We start from the raw sequence: 26,061 nt of genomic DNA, 5'->3' as shown, positions 1-26,061 counted from the left end.
GTGCCAGCTCTATTTGCAACAACGCGCGACAAATCTGGCATTCCTAGCCCCTTCCTAGGTACGATAGAGGGCACCATACATAGATTCATCTCTAGAAAGGTATTCTCTTGTTTGACAAATCCCGCCTATCATGTTGGGAAGCAGATGTCTCTTTGTACATAAATGGCAATGGCAACCTTTAGCTCATCACAATAACATCTGCGCCAGCAGGGCCACGACTCCCCCTACAAGGCCAGTCTCATAACCAAGAGTTACCCCGTCGTTAGAGCCCGCCGAGCTTGCACTTGCTGAAGAGGAGCTTGATGATGAAGAAGAAGAAGAAGACCCAGATGACGAAGTCGTCTCGGCGCTACCAGCCGATGACTGCGAGTTTGACGCGGCGCCCGTCGAAGACAAGCCTGATGCAGTACTTCCTGAAGCTGCTGCTGAACCTGACGCCGTTGCAGAAGGTGCTGATCCCGAACCTGTCGACCCTGCTGGGGCTACACCAAAGGAGTCAGCTATGTGGTTTTTACAAGACCAACAGGCACGCGCCAAGTTCATACCTGCAGTCGCAGTGCCAATATCCTGCACGAAAGTAAAAGGGCTGGATCCCAAACTGGTCTGCCAACATGCGAGATAGCTAGGGCCACCTGCCGCTCCAGGTGTCGGCAGAACGATTCCCGTATTGCACGTCAGTTGCGTACTGACGTCGCAGGGGACGGTGTCGCCACCGGCGGCGAAGAGCGTGTTGGCCGAGCAAGAGGTGTAAAACGGACAGTTCCCCGTCGTCGGGCAGCATTGTACGTACGCGCCGCTTGTGGACACTGTTTGCGGATAGTCACACGAGCGCGCGTTCCCGTCTGATGGACGAAGAGAATGTCAGCATGAAGGGACAAGCAGCAACGAAGGAATCTCGAGGACCCACATGAGCCTCCCTCAGCGATGTACCCGACAAAGCTGGGATCTGTGTCGCGCGGAACGAGTGCTGCTGCTGCGGTGATCACGGGATCCGCGAAAGCTAGAGAGCAGCCGCTCAGTAGAAGGAAGGCGACGAAGTTCGACATCTTTGGCAGACGTTCGACTTTTGCGGTATGTTTGAGGAGGGGAAAAAAGATACCTAGAAAATGAGTTGGTGGAGGTGAATAGTCAATTGTGAAGGGGGTCAGTGCAGGGCGATGATGTCTATTTTATTTTTGGGTGACAAGCACCACCACGCGAAACTTTGTCACTGTACGTGGCTCTGGGGTACGGATTATAAGTCCATGCTCCCATGCTTCCCGCTTTTTAGATCCAGTCAGGGCTCAGGCGATGCATCTCTGAAATTGCTTTCTTCAACCGCGCGACGGGTGGTGGTGATGTTTCCCTTCACCGGTCCAAACTAGGTAGGCCACTATTCATTGGAAGGCTAATGGGCCGAAGCCTGTGGGTCATTTTCAATCACCTTACCGTGTATCCGTAACCTCTCTTATTACCCTAGAGTCCTCGTTGACTGGAGAATTGATTGCGAGCTGAGAGGCATCATTGACAGTGATAAAATGTTGACTTGCATGGTGTTCGAGTACGAGTGCCAGGATCAGCCATGTGCAGATCGACACAGGAACACCAATGATGAAATACATATTCCGACGAAGCAGGGATCATTAAGCATGACCATTAGACTTAATTAAAAATTGGACTTTTTGGAGGCATGTTTACAGTAAAGACGTCGTCAGCTCCGAGATTACGAGTACTGGGAATACCTCAATCAAGCGCGAAGCGCTTAAGCTACCTACAGTAGGCAAAGATACGGCAACTACAGCACCCAAAAAATCGTCGCAGCCACACCATACTGTGTATGTCCATCCTTTACGAACTTCGGACGAGAAATTGGGCTTCCGTGCGATAACAGTGAGTTAGAGGTGCGATCGGCGCCGGAAGGAGGCTGCCAGGTTCGTTCCGATACCACACCTTCTAATAAGACACGTGAAGGGCCTGAAATGGTATTCTAGAAGTATGTCAGCCCTCCACTGCTTCTCTTCCTTTTTCAATTAAAAATGAACCTGCTTGTCGTTGCAAGAGGACTCGGCAAGATGCAAACACGAAGGACCGTCTTTCACGACGACGCCTCCCCAGTCTCCAGGCTGGTTTGATTAAAGCTAACAAACTCGGCAATCATCAATAGTCAGGAAAGAGAACCAGTGACATGAAACAAGACGTATCGAATGAAATGGTTTCCTTTTCTTCTTCCGACACTCTACAGTCCAGCGACAAAAGAGATGACCTTCCTCTTCCCTTACCCACCCTCAGCAGCACACCCGTCCAACATCCGGACTGCTGCCTTGGACTGTCCACGGCGCTACTGGACACCATCCTCCATATCTTCCACGCATATTCCCAACCAGCGAATCCTCGAGAATCAACCAAGGACCGCGTAAGATGTCTATCGATAGGTTCCGGTACAGGTCTCTTCGAAGCTACTCTCATCACGTCAAGCGCCAGAAACCGCCACTCATTCGACCTGGACCTCCTTGGCCTCGAAGTCGCATCTTCCACCACGGCGAACAAGTACCTCCCACACGAACTACGATGTACCGTACCCTCGACGTCGTCTCTCTACGATGAGGCGTCAGAGTTTGACGTGTGGATATTCGTATACCCTCGAGATCCAAACTTAGCGAAGAAGTATCTCGACCTTGCCGCCTGCGAGCGGTCAAAGAATCCCAGACTGGTCCTTTTCTTGGGACCCAAGGCCGATTTTCTCCCGGGCCATGAAACACAAGACGAACCTCAACAGCAGACGTTCCCTGACGTTCTCGGATCCGTCTCGGATCATCTCGATGTATGTCGGAACCTCATGGATCAAGAAGACGATGCTGGCCCGCAAGATCTAGACTTGAGTTCTCGATGTTCAGGAGCATGCACTTGCAAGAGCAACAACAACAAGAGTCGGCCTTTCCATGCTACTATTCTCTCGTCTCCTACTATAGGAATTACTTCGTACGAGACCTTATGCGTTCTTTACCGATGTTCACGGGTAAAATGATTCAAGCGGATCGAAACTAGACCCTTGCTCGAGAGCTCTAGACGATGCAAGTATAATCTGTCATGCCGTCTAGAAGTTTAAAGATATCTCGCCACGACTTTGAGCAATTCCCTGTTATCAATGCGTGACTTGACAGATTTCCAGCTCGCAGCCCGTCTATGGTCCGCTTATCATATCGACGCCGTCTCCCTCTTTAGCCAACGTGTCGTCCGGTCGTCATCTTTGAAGAAGCCACTCGTCTTCTCCCACACTTCCTTATGATAATCATTGAGCCAATCTCGTTCCTCTGGGTCCAGCATCGTTGGGTCGATCAATTTCCTGCACATTGGGACCATCGTAACGTGCTCGAATCCGATCCAGGGTTTATCCCCAAACTTGTGATTCGTCTTGGCCTCTCGCGCCATGATCATGTTTTCTATCCGAATTCCAAACTTGCCATCTTCATAATATCCTGGCTCGTCGGAAATAACGTTGCCAATACTTATCGACACCTCCGAATAAGCGGCGCGGGTACCGATGCCGATAGGTCCTTCGTGGACATTGAGGAAGGATCCCACACCATGTCCGGTACCGTGTCTGTAATCTAATCCTTCGCGCCACAGGTGTTGCCGAGCAAGCGCATCAATCCCAAAACCGGTCGTCCCTTTCGGGAAAACAGCCCTATCAAGAGATATGAGACCCTTCAATACGAGGGTGTACGACTTGACTTCCATCTCGGTAGGTGCGCCGAAATGTAATGTCCGGGTGGTGTCAGTGGTTCCGTCAAGATACTGAGCGCCTGAGTCACACAGATAGATTTGTTGGGGGTCAATGACAGAGCAGTTGCCGCGCTCGGGGCTGTAGTGAATAACGGCAGCATTGGGGCCCGTCGAAGAGATGGTGTCGAAAGACAGTCCCATAAAACGCTCGCCCTTTGATCGAATCTCTAGAAGTTTATCTGCACCCTGAACTTCATCGACCCATGCACCGCCGAGCAGCTCGTGTTCCAGCCACGCGAAATATTCGATAAGCGCCGCTCCGTCTCGAATGTGGCATTGCCGCATCCCTTCCAGCTCAGTCTCATTCTTGACGGCTTTGGCATCGGAGAGAGGACTACGACCTTCTTCGACCTTTTCTTCGCCGCCCAACCCCAAATACAGGGCCCAGGATGACCTATTAGATAACAACAGCTTGGGGTCGTGGGCTTGGGCGTCTCCATCTTGCTGCACAGCACTGGATGCTGCTTCAGACAGGCTTGCGAGATCGTCAAAGAGAGCGTTGTACGGCTTAATCTCGACAGATCCGACCAGATACTCCTTGACTTCTGACCCCAACTTACTCGAATCAACATACAAAGTCGCGGAATCGTGGGTGACGGCGGCGTAAGAAAAGAAGACAGGATTATAAGGAATGTCACTTCCACGAAGGTTGAACAGCCATGCCACTTCGTCCAGCATCGACACGACCATGCCAGCAGCCTTTTTCTTCTTGAGCTCCTTCCGTAGATCCTCCAACTTCTCCTTGAACGATTTGCCTGCGTACTTTTCGTCGAGTACAATGACCTTCCCGGTCGGCCTGGCTGGTCTGTCGTTCCAGAGCTTATCGATCAGGTTGTCTGATACCCCTACCAGGCTTGCGTGTGACTTCTTCTTGAGCTCTTCACTCAATTTTCGAGCGTCTACTGCAGTAATGACCGTTGGATCAACTCCTACTGTCTTTCCGCCTGAGGCCTGCTCTATGGTCCTATTTTCAAACTCAGTTCGTGCTCATCAATGTTCGAGGATCAAATCGTACCATTCCTGCCAAGTAGGAACATCTTCCAGGCCTTGCTTCAGTAATGACCAGTTGGTATCAAGCTGTTTGGAAGCCTGATTAAAATATCGCCCGTCTGTAGCTAGAGCAGCTTTGTCTAGTGTGATCACAGCAGTGCCCGCCGACCCTGTGAAGCCACAAATATATTCCCTTCTTGCGTCGCACGGGGCTATGTATTCTGATTGATGGCTGTCTTCCGAAGGAACGATATAAACGTCGACTTTGTGCTGGCGCATCAGGTCGCGCAGATGTGCCAACCGCTTGGTGGTGTCTACTGTTTCCATGTCGACGCTTCGTAGGGAACTGGAGAATGAGAAGGAGCGTACGGACTGCAAGGGTGATGGAGGTTGAACTCGGCTCGACGAGCGGCGAAGTAAAGCAGGCAAACGAAGTAATGACCAACGCATCGAAGTGATACTGCGATAGGGAAACGGTGAATGATCACTCTATGAGGACGTGTGCCAATATTCCTTATTGGCTGTATTTAATGCACCCAAATGTACTAGACGGAGTACGAAGTGTCTATCCATTTTGCTCGGTCTGGAGCATCCATGCCGCTTTTAACAAGGCTTTACATCCTTCTCGACAACTCCTCATAAATCAAAAAACAGGCGCTGAACATATAAGTCGCATGTAAATATATCGTCACTAGCAGATATCAATGCTATCCTCCCTTGCTCGGCTTGTACTATCGCCCAACTTGACCAACTCAACAAGCTGGCTGCTGGCGTCATAAAGCAGCGGGACGTACTGTTATATCAGACTTCACTGAAAATGGAAGTTGCCAACTGAATTCACAAGAGGATAGATCGTGCGTCAAGAACATTCAGCGGGCTTCCATTCAGACTCGCCGTGTGCTACAGAGGCTCGCACTTTGGATCATCTTCTCCTCCATGTCAACTTCCAAGTCACTTTTCACCAGATACCTGTTTAAGTGAGCAGGGTTATGTTCCAGAACAGGTGACTAGAGCGTCATGTCTCAAGGTCCATCACTTTCTTTCAATCATGGAGAGGCTAGTCCTAGAACTCAACGACCCCGGCAATCAGGCCGCTCCGGAGCGTATTCATGATATTCAGCGACAGATCCAAAGACTACAACGTGATCGGTCCGCCTGGCAAGGTGGTCTCGACCTTCTACAGCATGATGAAGCCCTTCTAAGGTTTTACGGTGCTCTGACTCTGACCATCAAGATCAACGCCGATTGGTATGATGATCAGACACCCTCACATGACTAGTTTTTAATCTATTGACAGGGACAATGATGGGATTGGCAAGAATGATCAGATGAGGGAGCAGTTGCTTGGAACGTTGGTCAACCACTATTCACGATTGGTGACACTACCGGACTCAAACTTTGTCCTCCAGAAACTATGCTCTACGCTTGTCACTTTCTTCGCGAAACCAGACTCAGGATGGCAAATGCCTATACGACACGTCCTCGCGTGTCTTATGAGCGGACAATATGTTCCGGAAACAGCTCTACCAGATATGCAACAATTGCTTGAAGCTACGACGACATGCTCGGATGTTCAGCTGCGAGGTATCCTCATGCTTGTCCGGATCATGGCCGAGGACCTCACCAGTAACACTTCGAGCGCAGCCATCGAAAGCAGCATTGCTGATCGCTTGGCTGCCAACTGTCTCGATACCTGGCAGCTCCTCGAATTCTCATTGCATCGCGTGATCAAAGCTGAGCACAAGCCAGATGGCTCCTTGATGCTTTCTTTGGCTCCTGAAGACATGTTCCATGCTATCCTTCAAGCGATGCCATTCTGGACTGGTTCAATAAAACATGGACGTTTACACATGGCTAAAGAAGTCGTCGACAAAATTGAGACAATCGCTAAAGGATGTATCGCAGTCACGATGAACCTCTTCGATAGAGACTTTGCGGTAGGAGATGTCCTTCAATTGCTCTTATCGCTCCAGCAGGTATCTCCAGGACTTCTTAGAGAATCTGCACAGAACTACCCCGCAAGCATAGCAGACTCACATGCGGCGAAGATCATTGTCGATGGTTTAGTCCGTGGCGACTTTAGCCCCAATGGGATCCTCTACGTGGATCTTCTCGAATCTATCATGAGTCAGGTGGATACCAGCACACGAGTCTATCTTGATTCTCGTCGCTACCATGAGATCATTCAAACTCTTCGAAGATTACTACGATGCGATGGTATTGCTGTGATCGAAGATCCCGTCTGCCAGATTGCACTTGAAAAGGTGACTGATATCGTGGAAGGCTCCACAGACTGGGAACAAGACCAAGTCGAGGACTTCATTTACGAGGTGGCCGCGGATGCATGTGATGCATGTCTTATAAAAGTCAAGATCCCTGAAGACCAGATGTCAAATGGCACGTCAGACTGGGATGCTGATGATAGAGCCAAATTCCAAGACTTCCGTTACGATGTCCATGACTTTTTTCAGTCAGCTTTCACAGTGCTTGGGACAGGAGTTGTTCAGGGAATCGTGAAAACCATCATCTCCCAAGGAACGACGCCCGACTGGAGCACATTCGAGGCTGCGATGTTTTGTCTCACGGCATATTCTGATACCATGGCCTCGGAACCAGAAGTCTATGACGAGCTCATCACAACAGTTTTGGGCAGCCATCCTTGGGGTTATGTATTGACTGCCGGAAGTACTGTTCCAGATAGAGCCCGGCAGACTTGCATCAGATTCATTGCTGACAGCGTCGTATACTTACAACGACACTCCGAAAGCATGACTTTGGTGCTTAACTTTCTCTTTTCATCACTTCATCTACAAGCATCAGCGTCGGCTGCCTCAAAGGCGATTTACAGCCTCTGTGATTCCCACAGAAGGGCCTTAATGCAGGCCCTTCCACAGTTCATGGCATCCCTGATGGCTGCTGATGACCTTGGTGCTACCGAAGAGCACCGTTTATACGCTGCAGTTGCCGCCATTGTCCAGGCACTGCCAAGCGAAGAGCATAAAATTGAACCTTTGAGGAGGCTGTTGTCATCCATTCGGAGTCTCAACGAAGTGCTAACCGGTGCTACAGAAGATGAGGACGAGCTTCTGAGGCTCTGCATTGATGCAGTGCAGACTCTTGCGTCGATTGGAAAAGGTCTTCGTTCGCCGCACGACGTCCCTATTGATCTTGAGCCTTCAGCAGACGAACAAGCGGCGTTCTGGCACACTGGGCCCGGAGCGGATCTGCAACTGAACGTGCTCGACACCTTCAAGGCTATAATACACAAGGCACCCAATCAAGCCGACGTTTCCTTCATAGAAGCATGCTGTGATTTCATCAGATCTGGGTTCACGGAGCAAAATCCATCGCCATTTAAGTTTCCTGATCTGGTGGCGCTGGATATCGTTGTGCCTTGGATCACCATCTCGAACCCGAGTATCGACATGTCGATGGCATGTGCCTCGAGCTTTCTAGCTTCAGCGGAGTCTAGAAATATTCAAAGCTGTGTTCGAGGGGTCTTGCACCAAGTTGCGACAAATCAGGAGTTACTACTCTCCACACATCGACGTGTTTACGCTAATCAGTATAACGAGCCACTCCCCAGTACACCCTTCAGTTCGGCATCTCTCGACTTCCTTGCTCGCACACTATTGAAGTTTGGCTCAACATGGTTCGCGAGCCCAGACTCGCTCCAGACAGGAACGGTCGCGATTGAGCTGGCTTTGCTGGTGATGGCCGAATCAGACACTCTCCCGCGTCGGTCTGCCTCTTCCTTCTTTGCGACATTGGTCGACTGTTCCGGTCGAGGCGGACCACTCGATACAGCAGCATGCCAAACAATTAGTGATTTGTTGCAGACTTTCGGGTCAAGCATTCTTTCGATGATTGTTCGTCTGCTCGGTGGAGAATGCGCTCGTTCGGAAATCGAAAGCCTGACCGACGCGCTCAAGAAGTTTATTCAGAGGCAGCCTATGTTGAGTAAATTGGTGCTCCGGGAAGCGGTCAAGCAAGAAGCTGGTGTGATGAGTGAGAAGGCACTCCAGACCACAACCATCGAACAACGAAACAGATTTGTAGCCCAAGTCGAAGGACTTAGGGGAGGAAGAAAGACGAACGACGTTGTCAAAGAGTTCTGGATATCATGCAAAGGGAGCGGGTTTGGGTACATCGCCTAGTGGCTCATGCCAGCTTGTGACGCTGTGTAATCCATTGGGAGGACACGCTTGGATAGGCTCGAGTGCTCTGTTTCTTCCCAAAGATCATCGACCCAATTATAAAAAAAAATGAGATGATCAAACTCCGCCAAAACATAGATAACAATAAGACCCCCCCTACTTGTATGAAGATCTTGGTGGCTTGAGATGATATGCCAGAATCCTTGCCCCGTGGGGGGTGGCTCGGCTGCTCTGTTCAGCTGATCTTTCGTTATTGAGGCTGTGTACTTTTGTAGGGTCGGGTAATCGGCTCGTCAGATGGCATTGTGTCTTTACGGAGTTCAGATCGTCGTATAATAATAATAATAACAATCCATCGAGGCCGAAGATCCTCGAGCTGGCTTTGAGATGGTCATCCAGGTACTAAAAAGTTTTCCAACGGATATCAAGCCAACAATAGGGCAGGGTTCACACAGCAAGACTCGATTTTGATCACACAAAACAAAGACATCTCCGGCGCAAACCATGGGAATGCCACTCGCTTTAACGGTCAATAACGGTGTAGTCGCCAAAGACCGAATAGCTGAGGGCGAAGCCGCCCAGTACGAAGCCCTCAAACGCAGTGTTCTTGCTAGCCAAGAGAAGAAAAAACAAGAGGAACGTGAAGCAAGGGCGTCGCAAGGTCTGCCTCTCGACGAGGAGAATTCAGCGTCCGAGAAGAACAACACACTGAAGCGCATTCTCGCATTCATGTGTCTTGGGACCACCGGCAAGAAATAGCATACCCCAAGGATGCTAGAAGTTGCTGAGCGATGGTATTATTGGTGTTATGAGCAACAACGGAAGAAAGTTGAAGCTGTCTCGAGAGTACGCTCTAATAATGTAACCAGGTTATAACCGTGGTCACATTGAGAAGAATGAGCACGAATCGTTCCAGTAAATCAATAATATAATTTCAGGAGTGCGGTCTCGGGTATATAGTTACAATTCCTATGTACCTAAAGGTGTTCAAAGACAAGAGGTGGTTGTACAGAATAGACCATCTTTATCTTCTTAGTTGAATGCTGATGTTGGCGACTCCACAGAATCATCAGCACATCATCTCCAAACATCGTCTGCACGCACCCCAAAACACAAGATTCATTCTCCTTAGAAACGTCCTTTTACTCCATGCTTCAACCACATTTATCCTCAGCGCTCGAATTCTTTTTTTTTTTTGCGAATGGTCGATACGCCATGCGTAGCCAACCGTACTTGTGTTTTGTTTGTCTAACAGAGGTATAGAAAATGAGCAATAATCCCTACGCGCTCAACGGTTACGGAGGCCCAACTAATGGCACCAACCCATACGCTCCGACCAATGTGTCCCATTCTATCTCCTCTGGTCGCTATGCGGACCCGTACTTGAATCGACAGAACAACTCTTCCTCCGCCTCCGTCAACAGTTTCGGATCGCAAGAGCGGCGACGCAGATCCAACCCCTATGAACAGCGCGGGGAGCGAGACTCTCCTGCGCAGGGATTACCGGGCAGAGTAGCTCCAGGAGGTGGAAGTGGTGGCGGGGGCTATGGAGGATCAGCGGGAGGAGGAGTAGGTGGTGGTGGTGGTTATGGAGGATTACCGCGCCCAAGATATGCAGAAGAGCCTCCTCCAAGAAACGACAATGGTTATGCCCGGGAAAGAGAGCCTCAGGCGTACGAGCAGAGACCGCAGAGGCCGCCGACTCGAGATAGGGACAGAGTCAATCATGACCCGAGGTTTCGCGACAACCGAGAGGGCCGGTCTCCCATGCCTCCACCTCCGACGATGCCACCTACTACGATGCCTAAGAAACCCTCCATGACTAGCCTGAACGCGCCGAGCAGCCAGACGAATGGCTACAGTAACCAGACCTACCCCCTTCCCGAGAATGCGAACAGACAGTATTCGCCGCGGAGGCCACAGAAGAGCATGGACGAGATCCTGCGACACATTCAGTCAAGTTGGAAGGACATGGAAGGCGACGAATGCGTCCCCGTCAAGATTGCCCTGAAGCTCATGGATCCAAGCTCGTTGGGCCTCAAGGACAAGGAGGATGATTTCTCCAGCACGCACGTTGATTTGCAGAAGTGCCTCAAGTCGGTGGTGAACGAGCACTACGCCGACTTCAACAGTGCCGTCGGTACGTACCACAAGATCCAATCCGCCATCCGGGAAAGCCAGAGTCGAGTGAGACATCTCAAGGGAGGTCTGATGAGCGTCAAGGGCGGCATGTTGACCACGAGGCCTGAGTTGCGAGGGTTGGCCGAACAGTCCGGGGACCTGGACCACATGCTAGTTATCCTGAGCAATATCGAATCCCTCAAGACCGTCCCGGGCAAACTCGAGGAGAAGATTAGTGAAAAGAAATTTCTCGGAGCCGTCGACCTGCTGATGGACAGTCTCAAAGCCATCACCAAGAGCGAACTCGATGGCATCGGAGCAATCACGGACCTACGGAGTTACTTTATCAACCAGGAAAGCACCCTACTAGACATCTTGGTCGAAGAACTGCATGACCACCTGTATTTACGGAGTCCCTACTGCAAAGACAGATGGAAGGGGAAGAAGGCCAATGGCGAAGATAGAGAGTCCAAGGACAACCTGATGGGCAGCGTCAACGTCTGGGATCGACCATTCATCCACTACCTGAACAGCGCCGATATCACCACGCCCATGATCGAAGACGCGTCAAAGAACCCCGAGGCCGACACTTTCTACTACATCCACATGATTCTAGAGTCTCTGCACAAACTCGGCCAGCTCGGGGAAGCCGTGTCGCGGATAGAGCAGAGGATGCCAATGGAGCTGTACAAGGTGGTGGAAAAGACCAACCACGACATTGACGCCAAATACCCGACCCATCTCAGAGGACACGTCAACAAGGACGGCCGCAAAGTCATGGCCCTGCAGGTCCACGACGCCCGAGCTCAGGTCCTCTCCGATTTCCTCTGGACGCTGTACTCGAAGTTCGAGGCCATCGCTGAGAGCCATCGCGTGCTTCACGAGATCATAACCGGGATCGCCTCGCGAGAGAAATTGACCAAACCGGACAAGTATACCAGCGGCTTCAAGGAGCTGTGGAAGCTGTACCAGATGGAAATGCGCTCCCTCTTGCACGACTACCTCGCCACCGACGGCGGCATGACGCTACGCTCCGGCCTCAACACGACGACGAGCACGGACATCTTCGCCCGCCCGACACGGGACAAGAGCAAGAAGATGTTCAAGCTGTCCGAGATGGACCTCAAGTCCGAATCCATGAAGGCCGAAGAGGACGAGCTGGACGAGATCCTCAAGAGCTCCGTGCCAGGTCTGGTCAGTAAGTCTCGCGCCGGGAACGGGCTGGACTTGACCTCCGAACGAAGTGGCCAGGATGTTTCGGCCGCAGGGCACAAATTGTTGATCGAGCCCGGCGTCTTCAACATGACCATCTTGCTCCCGCCGTCGTTGACCTTCCTCCAACGTCTCAAGGACGTCGTCCCCACGACCGCCCACATCCCCATGAGCACCCTCACGTCCTTCCTGGACGACTTCCTCATCAACGTGTTCCACCCGCAACTCGAAGAGGCAGTCACCGAGCTCTGCACCCAGTGCATGATCGATCTGGAAGCCTTTTCGGAAGACTCGCAATGGTCGAAGCATTCCACCCACCCGGTGTTCAAAGGCACCGTCTCGTTCATGGGTCTGATCCGTGCGTTCTCAGGCATGCTCGGCTCGATTCCCCAGGATCAAATGTTCACGCAGCTCATCATCGACCAACTCGTCACGTACTACGACAAATGCTTCGGGTACTACAAGGCTCTGGTGAGCAGGGTCGTGCCGTCCTCCGCGAACCAGAACGTCAACACTTTGGCACTCAAAGCGGCCGCCGCCTTTGCCGAGTCAGGAGAGGTCCGCGATGCCGCGCTCGAATTGCTCGCGCACGATTATTCCGGCGGCGCGACTTCCCGAGCCGCCCTCGTCGCGAAAGAAGTCCAGGCCTTGCTGTCTGCGACGAAACAACACCCCCTGTCATCCTACGACATCATCTCCGATCCAAAGTCCGTCCACCAGCTCTCCCTCTTGTACAACTCGATGCAGTGGCTCTCTGCCGCCCTAACGCAGATCCGCCACGTCGAAAGCGGCCACCCCGGTCACACGCGAACGGGCTCGCAGGCCAAAGCTGCTCGACGGTGGACTCTGATCACGGGCCTCCGGTCCCTCGGCGGCAAGTCACCGAATCACCCTGGAGCCACGGCGCCCGTCCTCCTACCACTGGGCTCGGAAACAGCTGTCGCGTTCGACGGTACCGTGTCTTCGTTCCGCGCTCTCGCCCAGTCCAGTCTGCTGACTCTGCACATCGACATCCGCTGCGGCATCATACACCAGCTCTCGCGCACGCTCCGCGGGCCTGGCCCCGAGGCCGATGCGACCAACAATGGCTCCACGACATCGCCCGGCGAACCTTTGAACCGCGACTCGACGACCCTCCCGCCGCTCGGTTCGGGTCTGTATCCGTACGTGCTGGCTGCGCCGCCGACTTCGGCGTCTCCGTTGATTCTCGAGTTGAACAATGACTTGATTGCCTTTGACTCAAACATCGCGACTTACCTGGGGTCTCGCGAGAGGGGTTTCATCCTGACCGGTCTCGCCCGGCTCGTGGACCGCTACATCGTGATCGCCGCCGACTCGATTGGCGTCATGAACACCAACGGCGCGGAGAGAGTGCGCATCGACGCCATGGTCATCCAGCAGAACCTCAGAGCCGTCCTGGCCAGTACTGCCTCGAACACTCACGCAACGAGGGATGCTGCTGCAGTCGGCGGTCGATCTGCAGGTGTCGTCGACGCCGACAAGAGCAGCGTTGCCGCGGGTCTAGGTATCTCGACCGGGGTGCCAGCCGAAGCCGAAGACGACAACGACGACGATGATACTTCGGGCCTATTGACTTGGTCATCTCAATATTTCAACCTCTTCCTGCAAGGGCCTGACGCCGTGTTGCAGTACGTTCGAGATTGCAAGGCGCAAAAGAGGGATGTCGGGTACACGTATGATGAATTGCGGACGTTGGTGGAACTGTGTTGTAGTGCCAAACTCAGGGGGGAGGACCGAGAAGAAAGCATCAAGGCCAGAAAAGGTCAGCAGGAAATCTTACTCGCTCTGGGCGAGGTCATGTGGGATTCGTAGCAGGGATTTTTTTTCTTTCCACGGCGGTAGGTAAGTCTTCAAGGCGTTAGGGACCGACGTGTTTGATATGTACGTGATAGGAAGGGAGATGTGTACGGTGTACGGTACATGCGCATGTGCATGAATGTGTGTATACATTGGGTGAGCGTGTTGCTGCGAAATATGAGCGTGTCTTGAATCTGCCATTCATACTGTAAGCTCTCACACTTGAGGAGCCTTTTTATTTGTTCTATCCTTGCCAATGTGGATTGATCATCATCATCAGGCGAGTTGAGGTCTGTAGCCAGTACTCGTAGAAGTCACCGTTGATTTCAGTGGCGCAAAGACCACGAGGAACTCGTTTGTTCGTCACCGGGGGCTCAAGAACAATTCTTTCGTACATACCAAATTATCAAGGACATGTCTGAGCATTCACATAGCGGCTCATCGCTGCTATGGAGTCATTGACCATGTGAACGCCCCTGGCTTGAATACGCGACGACTGTATTTTACCCTCTCTGCATCTGCGTCTTTGTCTTCGTCCATGGAGGGCACGGGTACATTGCTGTTGACGGAGGATTTTGATCCTTCAATTCTGAACAACCCCCACTCCGAACTTGGAAATAATTAGCAACATGGGTGGCTCTGACCGAAATGCTTTTACGAGACCGGGCGAAACTTCCGGTCATGGGCTCCGTAATAAGTCGATATCCTTGCTGCACCGGGGTGTAGAGTACGGGTACGAGTTTGTAACAAGATCACTTGGGTACAAAGGTTTCAGGCTGTCATAGGCCCGTAGACCCTAAGATGCAGTCCATGCATATCCGTTTTCTGTGTCGTGCCTGTCAAGCGCATTACTACGCTTCATTCGGCAAGGCAAACAGCAATCCCGCAATTTCGGTGGGCCGGATTTTGGAGAAACTGGGACAAAAATGCGCAGAGGTGTCATTGTCAAAACGGTCCTTCATCACAGACACATGTGAAGCACGACTCTGACAGAATTGCTTTCGGCCACTGACCGTCCGTGGAATTTGAGCTCCTGTCCGGTCGAGGTCTTTACTTTACTTAAAAGTACCAGAAGAACCGGTAAATTTTGGCGAAGGGCGGCTAGGGATTTTGTCATTGGTTCGGCCGGAGTCGTACACCTGAGCCTCTGTTGACTAGGCCGGACCCGACAATCCACTCCGGATGGAAGATCCGGGCCACCCCCATTGCGACCTCTGGGGGCGCGTGGAGCTCGACACAGGCAAAGAACCAGTTTTGAAGGTCTTGAAGGTTGGTGGCTATCAATTAACGAGGGCCATACCGGTCCCTCATTGGTAAACTATCGGTAGGAGTCGTGGATAGCAGTGGCAACCATAGACCCTTGAAGAAATTGGCATCAGTCGATACTGCAACCAGGACATCACAGCGGGCGAGATGGGGCTGGCGACTTCCAATCTGTGGCACTGCCGAGATACAGTATTGCGGTAATAGTTGCTGCCCAAGCATGGCCTCCATGCATCCAGCGAGGAGTAGGCCACCAAGCAGGGATAGAAGGATTTACAACGCAATGTAACGAATGGAAGGCTTTCGATGTCGTACCAATAAGTAAACACAACCTCTTCCATTGAATCAGTCAGTTGATTGTTATTGACACTTGGATGAGGGCCGTGGGCTTTTTCGGGGCTGACTAGAAGTGGTGGTGGCCCCAACCATCGCAACGGCGACGGGGGTGTCACATATCCGAGGACTCATTTCATGATTTTCGCAGCGTGTTGTAACATCAAAATAATGTCCTAGAATACCAGCGTCATCTGAGTAACTGCACTGGAGTCGTAGGCACGACGTCTCGGGAACAACCTCGGCAGCGTTGGTGTGTGGTAGCTGTTGTTTCGTCAAGAAGAGCAGTAATAATACCGCCACATTTGGATCCGCATACGTGGTTCGTTCTGCTGCCATTTCAGAAGCCCACTTGGCCTTGTCAATTAGTGCATACGTTTCTGGATAGCGGCCCTGCAATCGTCCAGATCTCCATTTTGCCATTTTGACCTGGTCGATGGAATAGCGGCTCTCAGGATGCCAAGTTCTCGATTCAGTCCTTCGACACCACGTTGGTTTCGCCTCGATCGTACGGGAAAATTTTGATATCTAGCTGACGCCAGTCTGACAGGTTTGCATGTCGGGGGTTTGTGCGGATCAAAACATAGCACGCGAGCCCAGCGCAGATAATCTCCTCAATGTGCCGGACACACACGGGGAGCTACCGCTTCGTTGAGGGATGAACAGAAACCACGAAATTTCAGGGTGATAGTCGTGATTCCAAAGGGTCAACCCAAACTCACCATTCGCGATCCTCTCATGCTCGCTGCTCTGTCCAGTCTAGATTGTTCACAGAGGCTGTGTCGTTCTTGAGCCTGTCCCTGTCCAGTCAAGGACCCGGTCGCAAGCCGGAGATTGTAGGGGTGGGAGGGAGTGATCTTCGGGATGCCAAATCGAAAAGAGCGACAGGACAATCGGCTGCCGCCGAAAGCTGAGAGTTCTGAGCAGTTAAGAACTCGAGTTCGAATTGGAAGGGCTTGCGATCGTTGTAAAATCAAGAAATCGAAGGTGGGATGGATTGAGTCGTCACCAATTCCCCCAAAATCCTCCGGGACATTCAGTCGTCTGACCAATTTACAGTGTGATGGCAACATTCCCTGCGCGGGTTGTATCGCAAGCGATAGTATTTGTGAGTATAGTGCTAGGAGACGGAGAGAAGCAAGGGACTGGTAAGTTTGATGAGAATGCACGGCGATTTGTTCATCCATCCTATACTTGACAGGTGATAATGACTGTGCGCTTACCAAAATTATGTTTAGGTACTGGGGTATGCATGATGTTATGGACGAAGCATTGCAGAGGCTCTATTGGGCGTGCAGAGAGGGTCGTGGATTTCCTGGTGTCGTTCCCGATGAGAGCAGCAGCCGCGTCTCTACCGATGCGATTCTCCGTGGTCTAGGTCTCGATCCCCCACCTGTAGAGCGTGCAGGTCCTATCAAAAGTCAGTCAGAGTCGGTATTGGACAGCAGAATAGTGCGAGGCCAGCCATCCTATCAACCACCAGACATACCACCGCGGCTCGCACCCCGTCCTTCCAGACAGTCATCGGATCAGATCCCACTCTCACCCCTGGGAAAGGACGATATGGGGGACGGGGTCGAGCTTCTAGATGGAAGAGACGGAGTGGATGGAGTGGATGGTGTTGATGGAGCATCGGACTCGGACGAAATGGACTCGGTGTCCCAAGGCATGGGGCCCGAGCATCAAACTGCTGCAATTCCTGCAGCTATAAGTCAAGGATTCCAACCACCTCCAGATGATCCTCTCGATGCTTCTATGCTCTTGGGTGGAAACGTTGCAATGATGAATCTGCAATCTCCAATGTACAGTCAGATGGCACCAATGGACTTCCAAAGCACGGCTGCTCTGGGAGGGCACGCTGGGCAAGCAGCAATGCGGACGACGCAACAACAACATAGTGGTATACAAGCCAATGTCTTTACACCAGGCAGCCAAGCAGGTTGGACAGCTGAGCGTACAGCCGCGGTGGACGGGGATACTTTACCATGGCCGGGCAATCTTGCAGCTGTGTATAGGGACACACAACCTCCACATGGTGGCAGTGCCTTTACTCCACCTAGTCATCCCAGGTGAAAGGATGGAAGAATTCCAGTAGGCAGGGCCCATGCTCTGATATTGTTGCTGGGAGATTCTGCAATGTAAGCCAAAAAAGATTGGAAGAGGAGAAGTAATGCAGCAGGGACGGCCGACCCCATGTTCAACTGGAACGGCATCATTTTCACAACAGCACAACGAAACATATCTGTCAGGACGTATAAGCAAGAGCAAATAAACAGACAATAGATTGAGGAGAAAAGAGAAAGAGTCCAAGCGGCGGATACAGGGAGAAAGAGAGAGTCAGTTAGAAACAGAGGCTTGGAACGATACACAAAGTCAATGCCCTAGGACGCCGGGATCTGGCCAAGTAAAAAGGTATATGAGATGACAGGGATCATAAGGACCCTGGGAGGAACATCGACAAGACAAGATCTTGCTGTCCAAGCAGCAAATGAAGAACGAAGAGCGTTGTACCCCGTGCGAAGGAGGACGAATGCAGATGCCGGAATTGAGTTCCAGAGTGATAGAGAAAGGGTCCAATTGAGCCAAGAGAATAATAACTCCCGCAGCCTAAAGTCCCTGTCGCTGCCCCAAAACTTATGATTGTGGGTTCAGATCATCAGATTTTTAGGGACCAGAGATGTCCCTAACTTTGTTAGCAAATGCCTAGAACGAAGGCTAGCCTCTTGCGATTTAGCGGTGCCTGGTGATAAGTGTGATGTACGTACGGAGAACAGTACTACCTTCGGCCATGCCAGTTGCTCCTACCCATGCTTGATGGGGATTCGGGGCCTATAAGGAATCAACGACACAAACAAGCAGAAAGATCTGTGACGAGCCGTGATGCTCGTGTGGGATGATTCGATATACTGCGCCTGGCGGAACGTTGTCGAGGCGATTTTCGTGTCGAACATTTCTCCCAGCGCACCTCGACCAGGCCAGCACTCGTAGACAGCATCCCGATCATTGGGGGGTCGCTAACATTATGGTCGAGTCCAACTCAGGGACGTGGCTATCATAGGAAATTCCCGAATCGACTATGACCTTCAACGCGAGGACTGCTCGAGCGAGTTTCTGATGCATTGACATCCGCTCTTGCAGCTGGCTGCCATACCTGTCAAATGAGAGAGAGACTGGCGACGGCCGCCAGGCTTGACCGTATATCAAGCTCGTCCTTTTAGACTTTGAAATTGACTGCCTCCTCTATTAGCAAGATGCGCGACGCAAGACGTTACAGATGCAAACCTGAACCTTTGATATCATGACCTCAAGCGAAGAGAGGGGAAAAACGTCTGGGCACGTGATTAGCTTCCAATCTTATCTAATCATCGTAGTACTTGTACATCCTCTACCCAAACTTTCCTCCTATTCATGCGAAACGTTCTTCCGTTTCTCAGACCTTCGCTTTTCTTAGCGTTCTACCCAGGAGGATATTTTGACATGTCATCCAACGTTGGTCTATCTACTCCGCGTGGCTCGGGGACCTCAGGCTATGTTCAGCGAAATCTTTCGCTCTTAAAACCCCGCGACACAGGTATCGGCGCACCCTACAGTCTCGATGAGTCCACCCGTGGCCCTAAGACTCGCAAACCGGACCAGGAAATCCTGAACCATGATAGGCTACGGGATATCGAAGTCAAAGTCCTCGAACTGCAAGAGAAGTTAGAAGATGACGAGGTCGATGAGGACAAAATCGAGGCTGAATGCGACAAGCTGCGTGAGAAGTTAACGGCAGAGATGGAACGTAACAAGGACCGCCGCTCGGGCGGTAAGAGAATGGATGGCAAAGGTCTCAAAAGCTATCAAGTGCATGAACTGGCCGAAGCGAAAGAACGAGAGAGTGAGAGGCTTCGTAGAGCTTTAGGCCTGAAGGCTGGCGAAATTTCAGAAGATGGCGAGCACCCGATGGCCAGACAGGAGAAGAGGCGCCGAGAAAGAGAAGAGCAGCAGCTGGAGAAAGAACAAGGCGAGCCCGAAGAATAGACTCGCCCCTTGGACATACCCACCGCCCATTCTTGAGCACAAGTCTGGCGTATCTGAGGTTTTATTCTTGAGCGTTGCCCGTCACTTTTCGACGACTAGCATGGACTGCGCTGTCTCGGGGGAAAGATTGATTGTCGCCATAGAGGCTTAGATCAAATGTCTAAGGCTCCTGGCTGACGACCTGATCGTTTAGTTGCCGGGACATCTGGGTCCACTCTTACCAGGGCCGACTCGAATCCTCTCGCTCACCCGGAAAATGCCAGTACAGTCTCACCTTCACACCCTTGGTGTTGTCGACAATTACCTCATGCAGAATTTCGATGACACATCCCCCCAGAAGGGTAGCAGACCAGTTCACTCAACACGATGTTTCACGGTGTTTCAGAAGTCGAAGATACACGCTGAGCAAGATCTCAATTCGACAAAGAATGTTGGGTTGACTGCTTCATCTAAGTGTTCTCTCCAAGGAACACTCGTATGATGCACCTACTGCATGGTCAAGCGCGGGATGGACACGGCCAACGACATATACAAGTGTAACTTTAGCCATGGCTTGGGGGATTCCAGAGCCTAGCTGATGATTAATCAACATCGCCACCATTGAATTTTATGGGCAGTTAACATGGCCAACGACCAGCGGCAAGTCAGAGTTGGGAACTCAAGAACTGAGGAGCAAGCCTCTTTCTTTCCTACCATTAGATGGATGCTTCAGGACAATCACAAGGCTTTCAACTTCACATTTGTCCTGACTGACCTAGCTGGACTCATCGAAATCACGCCTTTACAGTCTTTCGAGTTCGCGAGGTAGACACAGAATGAATTCCTACGCAGATGGCACATGGTCCCCCGACCAGCCTCCCTGTTCGTACTCTTTCCCAGGCAATCCACAAAGGCCGGTTTTGACGAAACACACTAAATGTTTCTTACTGGTGCTGGTTCAAAATGACTTAGTCCAAATTTGATTTTATATTATGCTCAGTTCTCATGCTACATCTCTATCACCGTACTTCTCCAGGTCGTGCGGCAGCGGCAGCTACATCTCCATCGATGTTTCGCTCTCCAGTTTCGGCACGTCGCCCTTCCCATAATCGAACCCAGAATTCTGGAGGATCCATCGGTCTCTGTCCTTCATGTAGACCAGGCCAAACGTCGGCAAGAAAATAATAGACGTGACCTACAATCACGCCCAAGATTTCATCTTTGGGGATACTACCGTGCATGAACATGTGGAAAGCCATCAACACCCAAGGTAGGTAAGGCGCCGTGAACACCAACACTCCCAGGAAGCTGAGTCGCGTATCCGGGTTTCGTCGAGACCAGATGTAAACTAGCGTACTTGACAGGGCTGAACCGAGGAACGGGATTGAGGTGGTGAGTGAACTGAGGGCGAGCAGCGACGCGCAAGCGTACAGCAGCAGCCACGAGAAGACCGCTGGTGAAGGGCCCGAGCCTTGTTCCAACAGTCGGGAATATCGTTGGAGAAAGAAGACATGAAAGGCGAGATCTAGGGACGGGGGTCCAAAGTATATGAATGTGGTTATCAGTCGCCAATACTAGACCAGACCGTGTCAGCGCGAGATCGTGTTATTTTTGGGGGTAGTGTACAATGGCTCTCTCTTACCTGAGACTTATAGTATACTGCGCGCCATGAATAGAAGAGTTGAAAGGGCGTAATGACTTTGCATTGGAGCAGGACTGATGTAATGACGGTGGCTGTCGTCCAGTACCGGGTGCAGGGTGGCATCTCGAAGAACCATTGTTCTAGAGGAAACTGGCCCAGCTGACCCAGGGCTTCCTCGCCTCCGCCTAATATTGCTGCCATGATCCAAGGTATGAGCTGAAAAAACGGGAGGATGGTTCGCGAGAAGTCCGAGAGGAATTCGGGACTCTGGACGATAGTGTAGATGGGGGACAACACGGACTGCGTCAGAATCGGCGAGCGAAGGTCAGAGTAGTCATGGTGATATTTATCTGGAGGAGGAATCGGCGACAGGATGGGGAATGATAGGTTCATGTAGTGGCGACAGGCTATGGTGAGAGGTGGGTAGGTGGTAGGTGGCCTCTTTGTTTGCTGTGCGGGATTGTCTGAAGAACGAGGTGTTTGATGCCTCCCGGAACGTCGTTCGAATCAAAGCGTCAGGTAAGGCAGAGGCCACCACGTTAGGCGCAAATAGGTACCCCGGGCGAGTCTTTGTCAGCCGCCCAGTCCAATTGACGCGCCCTCTGCGGATTTCAATGCGGGACGCGACCTTGATGAGCACAGTCACTTTTTGAACAAATCCAGCATACTGGCGCGCGACACCGACACCGCATGACCGATCAGTCTGTCTCTGAACGCAATCTCTAGGAGATAGCATCCTTGAACCGCTACGGTGCCCACTCCCCAGCGCCGTAACGTCCGCCCACGACCATTATCGATTTGCACTACCACGACAATCCACCACCTCGATTTTCGAGTCTACGTAGCGACTTACACTTGAGCAATTTCCTACGCGCCTCCCTCCTCACCTCTTTCTTTGGAGGATCAGCACCTCTTAAAGCACCATGGCGCAGACCAAGCATGTGAGACGCCAATCCGAACGCACGACTCCCCGCAAAGGGCAAGGCTCTCAGGTCAAGTCGAGAACAAGTATGGGCCGACCTCGCGCGCAACGTAAGTATTCTCTGTCATCGATCGTGAATGGAACAGCGCTGATTTTTGGGACCAGCCGGCGACCCAGTGCCCACGAGGAGACCGCATCGATATAAGCCAGGAACAATTGCTCTTCGAGAAATCAGACGATATCAGCAGTCAACAGATCTGTTGATTCTCAAACTCCCCTTTGCGCGTCTAGTCCGCGAAATCGCAATTGATCTCCTTCCCACTCGAGCAGCTCAGGAGTTAAGATGGCAGAGTCAAGCAATACAGGCACTACAGGAAGCCAGCGAAGCCTTTCTCGTACACCTCTTTGAAGATACCAATCTTTGCGCCATCCACGCAAAGAGGGTTACTATAATGCAGAAAGATATCCAGCTAGCTCGGAGGATAAGAGGTGCCTGGGGCGGTCTGGGCTGAGTGTGCTTTGTCACATTTTCATGATTACTGTTATGTATGTACAGCGCGGCGTTTTTGGCCTTGGGATGGTTTTATGGCACGGATTCGGCCCTGCTCATATTCAGAGCAGAGAAGCCTAAAACATCAAAGGAAGAAGTCTTGTTGGGTTTTTGAACACTGATTTTGGATGCTTAATGCTGTCTACGAGCGTTTCTTATTGCTGATAACGCAACAATCCTTTTATCCCAAAGGGAACATCTGAGGAACGAGATTAAAATCCAATGACGCTTCTTGTTACAATCTATTCAGACCCCAAAGGTTTTGCTTCATTCATTGACGCTGGATCCAAGTACACCTTTGGTACTCGTGACATCTCCACTACCAACGGTGCCTTCTGCTCTTCTCTCGCAAGCCTGTCTGCACGCTACAGCAAGAGCCTTGAAGGCACTCTCTGCTCTGTGGTGGTTGTTATGTCCGTACACACACTTGATATGTAAAGTGACACTGGCCGCCTGTGCGAAACTCTCGAGGCCGTGGGTGATCATTTCCGTGCTGAGGTCGCCGATCTTTTCTCGGGTGAAGCCAAAATCGATCACGCTGTATGGTCGGTTTGAAAGATCGATCACTGCCCACGAAAGGGCTTCGTCAAGCGGCGCATCTCCTCGACCAAATCGCACTAGGGAAGTTCTCTTACCCAAGGCACCATTGAAAGCCGATCCCACTGCTAGAAAGACGTCCTCTGCTGTGTGATGGTCATCGATGATAAGATCCCCCGACGCGCGCACTGCCAATGACCAGCCAGCATGTTTTGCTAGCGCGTGGAGCATGTGGTCCAAGAATCCAATTCCAGTTGAGATGGCGATCTGCTGGGTCGCAGTGATTTGTGTCGCATGATGAGATGATGGCAGAGGAAAGAGTACATCAGGGTGTGCTTGCTTTTGTGCGTTAGGTATTGACGAATCGAAGTGATCTGATGGTTGAAAGGCGGGCAGTGGACCTCCATCAAGGGAAAGAGAGACTTGAATTTTAGTCTCGTTGGTTATCCGATTCAGTGTATGTGTGCGTCTGGACATTGTGGTTGGTGTGGCTCTCTCAATGGAACCCATTACTTCCTTTCCTGGTATTGTGTTGAGGTGCTGGTGCTGGCGCTGGCGACTGTGGTTTCTTTTAATCCAGATGTCATCGAAAGGGCACTTGGAAGGTATTTTAACGTGATCTCCACTTACAAAATGCCTGGTGGTGATTGGGCAGCAAATGGAGCAGGTTCGCCGAGGTCGAAGCTCCGCAACCCTAGACCTTAACATCAATCCACGCAGACTGCGTCTCGCCGACCAGAACTCACGAGAACGCTCCTATGTGAGTGTGCAATACATCGACATGACCATCAACCCTACATATCTGGCCCAAAGGTCGCGGTCGTGTACGTCAAACTCCCTCCGCAGCTTTGCAAACGCGCTGACCTTTCCACAGCCATTAACTGGGCAGATGCGCAACGACGAGTTCTCAGATCATACCGCGAATGGCTCAGAGCTGTATGCTGATTTTCCCCCTGACCCACGACGGACAGCCCTGCTGATCAAGAAAAAGAGCCCTGAGATCCAGTCGATGTACTCCCTGAACATGCCAGTCTCCAAGATCCGGACGAAAGTCAGACAAGAGTTTGAGAAACACAGATATGTCAATCATCTACAGGCGGTGGATGTTTTGCTCCAACAGAGCCACGCCGAATTCCAAGTGCGTTTGACACTCCGGCAATACAAATCTGATGCTTACGAGGAACTTTTTAAAGGAAACACTTAACTTCTGGAAACAGAATTCGCACATAATGAAGTACTGGAGAACGGAAGAGGACGAGAACGCCAGGTTACCAAAGAACTTCATGTCTGGATTCCTTGAGGTATGTCTCGATGCTACGAGTCTTTGCGTAAACAACCTAACGCAATACTTAGGGACGGAACTAGAAGTCATGGTACCAACCACTGTACATAGCTAAACCAGAAAACCCCCAGCGCCTTCGCAATGCATCACCAAAATCGATAAATCATTACGATTTCTGTGCATCAAATTCGTCTCGTGCTTGGGTGAACTTTTCAGTAATCACATCGCAGGCGTCCATCATGTCAACGAGGCCCTTTCGCAGGGCATCAACCGCTGTCGTCCGCGTATCTTCTGCTTGGAGTTAGAGACTCTGCTGGCTGCGCTCGGTCTCGAGGACTTCTTGACTTACCCCAAGTCTGGATGCGAATGTTCATTTTCGTCTCGGAGGGATGGGGAATAGTGTATCCGCAGAATTCTACGTCGGGACTGGAAACATATTAGAACTGGCCCACCGGCACTGAGTGAAGTTTGAAAGTTGCATTTACTTTTTGTTGACAAAATACCGTAAGGCATTGCCTAGAGTGTGATCTTCCTTTTCAATTTGGAATGACGCAGCATGAGTAGATGCGCCTGGCAGCTAAGTGTCGTAAGTATTAGAAAGGGAGGCCTTTCGCAAGGTGGAGAGGGATTTTGCTAAACCTACAATGACCAGCTTCGGCAGACCACCCAGAGTTAAATCGTCGGCGTGCTTGAGTTCTTCCTCCTCGTCCACCATTGATATGTCGCTGTCGTTCGACATGATGACTGCTGATTTCCTGTATATCTCTCGATGTTGGGCCGATGTAAAAAGAGATAATCTTCACGAAAAATCTCCAACCTTGCCGAAAAGCCGTTAGTCTAGCGCCAAGATACAAAGCAGGCGAGGCTGCTGGAGAGAAAATTTTATTGTCTGACTAATTTCTTCAGAGCATTAAGCTCGTCATTTTCGTAATTTGACCAGTCTGACGGCCTGCTTTTGTGGACGGTGGCACAAGGCTTCAAACTCTGTGACGACGGACTCAAGTAACTCGACCATATGGATGCTGCGCCCAGAATCATGCTGTTTTCTTGATCAATACGCTGTGGTCAACTCGTGAACAATGTTTCAAAGGGAATAGCATGCAACTGCCAATGCTAAAGTCTCGAAAGAATCCGTAAGGCTACCGTGGAGAGGAGCACACACGATGGAAGTGCTTTATACCGACTACCCAACCATGGAATAATTCTTGCGCTTTTGAAATGTTGGACTGACTGATCCGGACTGCTCTAAAGGCGAATGTTGGCCACTCACCTCTGCCAATGAGTTACACAGACAGACAACAAATGGAAAGATATACCAGAGCAGGACTTATTCGAGTAAGGAGCGATTACACAAGTTGAGGAAAAGGATAAGTCGAAAATGTACGACGCCTTGCGCATACTTGAATCATACCGACTTATTGTACTATACGGATTATGGAGAATATAAATCCTTTTGTAAAAACCAACAACATA

General features: G+C 51.2%; 13 protein-coding genes across 13 annotated transcripts; 8 read left to right on the top strand and 5 right to left on the bottom strand.

Annotated features, from left to right (window-relative positions):
* Positions 1 to 186: 186 nt before the first annotated feature.
* PV06_00078 (uncharacterized protein) lies at positions 187 to 1,046 on the bottom strand (the record flags this gene model as incomplete). Its single annotated transcript, XM_016400541.1, has 3 exons — positions 187 to 482; positions 546 to 842; positions 908 to 1,046. 3 exons carry the CDS (start codon positions 1,044 to 1,046, stop codon positions 187 to 189), a joined length of 732 nt encoding a protein of 243 aa, XP_016267594.1.
* Positions 1,047 to 2,188: 1,142 nt separating this feature from the next.
* On the top strand, positions 2,189 to 3,004 carry PV06_00077 (uncharacterized protein; the record flags this gene model as incomplete). The annotated part of the gene is made up of 1 exon (XM_016400540.1): positions 2,189 to 3,004. The coding sequence occupies one exon, from the start codon at positions 2,189 to 2,191 to the stop codon at positions 3,002 to 3,004; it is 816 nt and encodes a 271-aa protein (XP_016267593.1).
* On the bottom strand, positions 2,975 to 5,280 carry PV06_00076 (uncharacterized protein). The gene is made up of 2 exons (XM_016400539.1): positions 4,778 to 5,280; positions 2,975 to 4,726 (listed from the first exon to the last, which is right to left on the bottom strand). Exons 1-2 carry the CDS (start codon positions 5,200 to 5,202, stop codon positions 3,175 to 3,177), a joined length of 1,977 nt encoding a protein of 658 aa, XP_016267592.1. The 5' UTR covers positions 5,203 to 5,280; the 3' UTR covers positions 2,975 to 3,174.
* A 423-nt stretch (positions 5,281 to 5,703) lies between these two features.
* Positions 5,704 to 9,126, top strand: PV06_00075 (uncharacterized protein). Its single transcript, XM_016400538.1, has 2 exons — positions 5,704 to 6,000; positions 6,050 to 9,126. Exons 1-2 carry the CDS (start codon positions 5,801 to 5,803, stop codon positions 8,907 to 8,909), a joined length of 3,060 nt encoding a protein of 1,019 aa, XP_016267591.1. The 5' UTR covers positions 5,704 to 5,800; the 3' UTR covers positions 8,910 to 9,126.
* A 210-nt stretch (positions 9,127 to 9,336) lies between these two features.
* Positions 9,337 to 9,834, top strand: PV06_00074 (uncharacterized protein). Its single transcript, XM_016400537.1, has one exon. It carries the CDS (start codon positions 9,414 to 9,416, stop codon positions 9,666 to 9,668), a length of 255 nt encoding a protein of 84 aa, XP_016267590.1. The 5' UTR covers positions 9,337 to 9,413; the 3' UTR covers positions 9,669 to 9,834.
* Positions 9,835 to 10,094: 260 nt separating this feature from the next.
* On the top strand, positions 10,095 to 14,374 carry PV06_00073 (uncharacterized protein). Its single transcript, XM_016400536.1, has one exon. The coding sequence runs from the start codon at positions 10,176 to 10,178 to the stop codon at positions 14,073 to 14,075; it is 3,900 nt and encodes a 1,299-aa protein (XP_016267589.1). The 5' UTR covers positions 10,095 to 10,175; the 3' UTR covers positions 14,076 to 14,374.
* Positions 14,375 to 16,520: 2,146 nt separating this feature from the next.
* On the top strand, positions 16,521 to 17,729 carry PV06_00072 (uncharacterized protein; the record flags this gene model as incomplete). Its single annotated transcript, XM_016400535.1, has 2 exons — positions 16,521 to 16,804; positions 16,895 to 17,729. The coding sequence occupies 2 exons, from the start codon at positions 16,521 to 16,523 to the stop codon at positions 17,727 to 17,729; spliced, it is 1,119 nt and encodes a 372-aa protein (XP_016267588.1).
* A 1,343-nt stretch (positions 17,730 to 19,072) lies between these two features.
* Positions 19,073 to 21,058, top strand: PV06_00071 (uncharacterized protein). The gene has a single exon (XM_016400534.1). It carries the CDS (start codon positions 19,134 to 19,136, stop codon positions 19,674 to 19,676), a length of 543 nt encoding a protein of 180 aa, XP_016267587.1. The 5' UTR covers positions 19,073 to 19,133; the 3' UTR covers positions 19,677 to 21,058.
* PV06_00070 (uncharacterized protein) lies at positions 20,624 to 21,764 on the bottom strand. The gene is made up of 2 exons (XM_016400533.1): positions 21,298 to 21,764; positions 20,624 to 21,229 (listed from the first exon to the last, which is right to left on the bottom strand). Exons 1-2 carry the CDS (start codon positions 21,688 to 21,690, stop codon positions 20,675 to 20,677), a joined length of 948 nt encoding a protein of 315 aa, XP_016267586.1. The 5' UTR covers positions 21,691 to 21,764; the 3' UTR covers positions 20,624 to 20,674.
* A 154-nt stretch (positions 21,765 to 21,918) lies between these two features.
* PV06_00069 (histone H3-like centromeric protein cnp1) lies at positions 21,919 to 23,014 on the top strand. The gene is made up of 2 exons (XM_016400532.1): positions 21,919 to 22,329; positions 22,385 to 23,014. Exons 1-2 carry the CDS (start codon positions 22,221 to 22,223, stop codon positions 22,729 to 22,731), a joined length of 456 nt encoding a protein of 151 aa, XP_016267585.1. The 5' UTR covers positions 21,919 to 22,220; the 3' UTR covers positions 22,732 to 23,014.
* PV06_00068 (uncharacterized protein) lies at positions 22,897 to 23,866 on the bottom strand. Its single transcript, XM_016400531.1, has one exon. It carries the CDS (start codon positions 23,814 to 23,816, stop codon positions 23,037 to 23,039), a length of 780 nt encoding a protein of 259 aa, XP_016267584.1. The 5' UTR covers positions 23,817 to 23,866; the 3' UTR covers positions 22,897 to 23,036.
* A 98-nt stretch (positions 23,867 to 23,964) lies between these two features.
* Positions 23,965 to 25,247, top strand: PV06_00067 (uncharacterized protein; the record flags this gene model as incomplete). The annotated part of the gene is made up of 5 exons (XM_016400530.1): positions 23,965 to 24,130; positions 24,181 to 24,242; positions 24,298 to 24,444; positions 24,500 to 24,607; positions 24,660 to 25,247. 5 exons carry the CDS (start codon positions 23,965 to 23,967, stop codon positions 24,669 to 24,671), a joined length of 495 nt encoding a protein of 164 aa, XP_016267583.1. The 3' UTR covers positions 24,672 to 25,247.
* Positions 24,536 to 25,498, bottom strand: PV06_00066 (uncharacterized protein). Its single transcript, XM_016400529.1, has 5 exons — positions 25,483 to 25,498; positions 25,232 to 25,405; positions 25,074 to 25,165; positions 24,938 to 25,014; positions 24,536 to 24,879 (listed from the first exon to the last, which is right to left on the bottom strand). Exons 2-5 carry the CDS (start codon positions 25,325 to 25,327, stop codon positions 24,755 to 24,757), a joined length of 390 nt encoding a protein of 129 aa, XP_016267582.1. The 5' UTR covers positions 25,328 to 25,405; positions 25,483 to 25,498; the 3' UTR covers positions 24,536 to 24,754.
* Positions 25,499 to 26,061: the final 563 nt, after the last annotated feature.

This window comes from Exophiala oligosperma, assembly GCF_000835515.1.
Source record: "Exophiala oligosperma strain CBS 72588 unplaced genomic scaffold supercont1.1, whole genome shotgun sequence".
Lineage (NCBI taxonomy): Eukaryota > Fungi > Ascomycota > Eurotiomycetes > Chaetothyriales > Herpotrichiellaceae > Exophiala > Exophiala oligosperma.
This window is presented reverse-complemented; position numbering and strand designations above follow the sequence as displayed.

Excerpts from the sequence above, each read along its gene's own strand:
- PV06_00076 (XM_016400539.1), bottom strand. The coding sequence starts at position 5,202 with ATGCGTTGGTCATTACTTCGTTTGCCTGCTTTACTTCGCCGCTCGTCG. Across the intron at positions 4,727-4,777 it reads GTTCCTACTTGGCAGGAATG|GACCATAGAGCAGGCCTCAG; the intron begins GTACGATTTGAT and ends GTTTGAAAATAG.
- PV06_00075 (XM_016400538.1), top strand. The coding sequence starts at position 5,801 with ATGGAGAGGCTAGTCCTAGAACTCAACGACCCCGGCAATCAGGCCGCT. Across the intron at positions 6,001-6,049 it reads ATCAAGATCAACGCCGATTG|GGACAATGATGGGATTGGCA; the intron begins GTATGATGATCA and ends ATCTATTGACAG.
- PV06_00074 (XM_016400537.1), top strand. The coding sequence starts at position 9,414 with ATGGGAATGCCACTCGCTTTAACGGTCAATAACGGTGTAGTCGCCAAA.
- PV06_00073 (XM_016400536.1), top strand. The coding sequence starts at position 10,176 with ATGAGCAATAATCCCTACGCGCTCAACGGTTACGGAGGCCCAACTAAT.
- PV06_00071 (XM_016400534.1), top strand. The coding sequence starts at position 19,134 with ATGTCATCCAACGTTGGTCTATCTACTCCGCGTGGCTCGGGGACCTCA.
- PV06_00070 (XM_016400533.1), bottom strand. The coding sequence starts at position 21,690 with ATGAACCTATCATTCCCCATCCTGTCGCCGATTCCTCCTCCAGATAAA. Across the intron at positions 21,230-21,297 it reads CAGTATACTATAAGTCTCAG|TATTGGCGACTGATAACCAC; the intron begins GTAAGAGAGAGC and ends GGTCTGGTCTAG.
- PV06_00069 (XM_016400532.1), top strand. The coding sequence starts at position 22,221 with ATGGCGCAGACCAAGCATGTGAGACGCCAATCCGAACGCACGACTCCC. Across the intron at positions 22,330-22,384 it reads GGGCCGACCTCGCGCGCAAC|CCGGCGACCCAGTGCCCACG; the intron begins GTAAGTATTCTC and ends TTTTGGGACCAG.
- PV06_00068 (XM_016400531.1), bottom strand. The coding sequence starts at position 23,816 with ATGGGTTCCATTGAGAGAGCCACACCAACCACAATGTCCAGACGCACA.
- PV06_00066 (XM_016400529.1), bottom strand. The coding sequence starts at position 25,327 with ATGTCGAACGACAGCGACATATCAATGGTGGACGAGGAGGAAGAACTC. Across the intron at positions 25,015-25,073 it reads CGGTATTTTGTCAACAAAAA|TCCCGACGTAGAATTCTGCG; the intron begins GTAAATGCAACT and ends ATATGTTTCCAG. Across the intron at positions 24,880-24,937 it reads CATTCGCATCCAGACTTGGG|AAGATACGCGGACGACAGCG; the intron begins GTAAGTCAAGAA and ends AACTCCAAGCAG.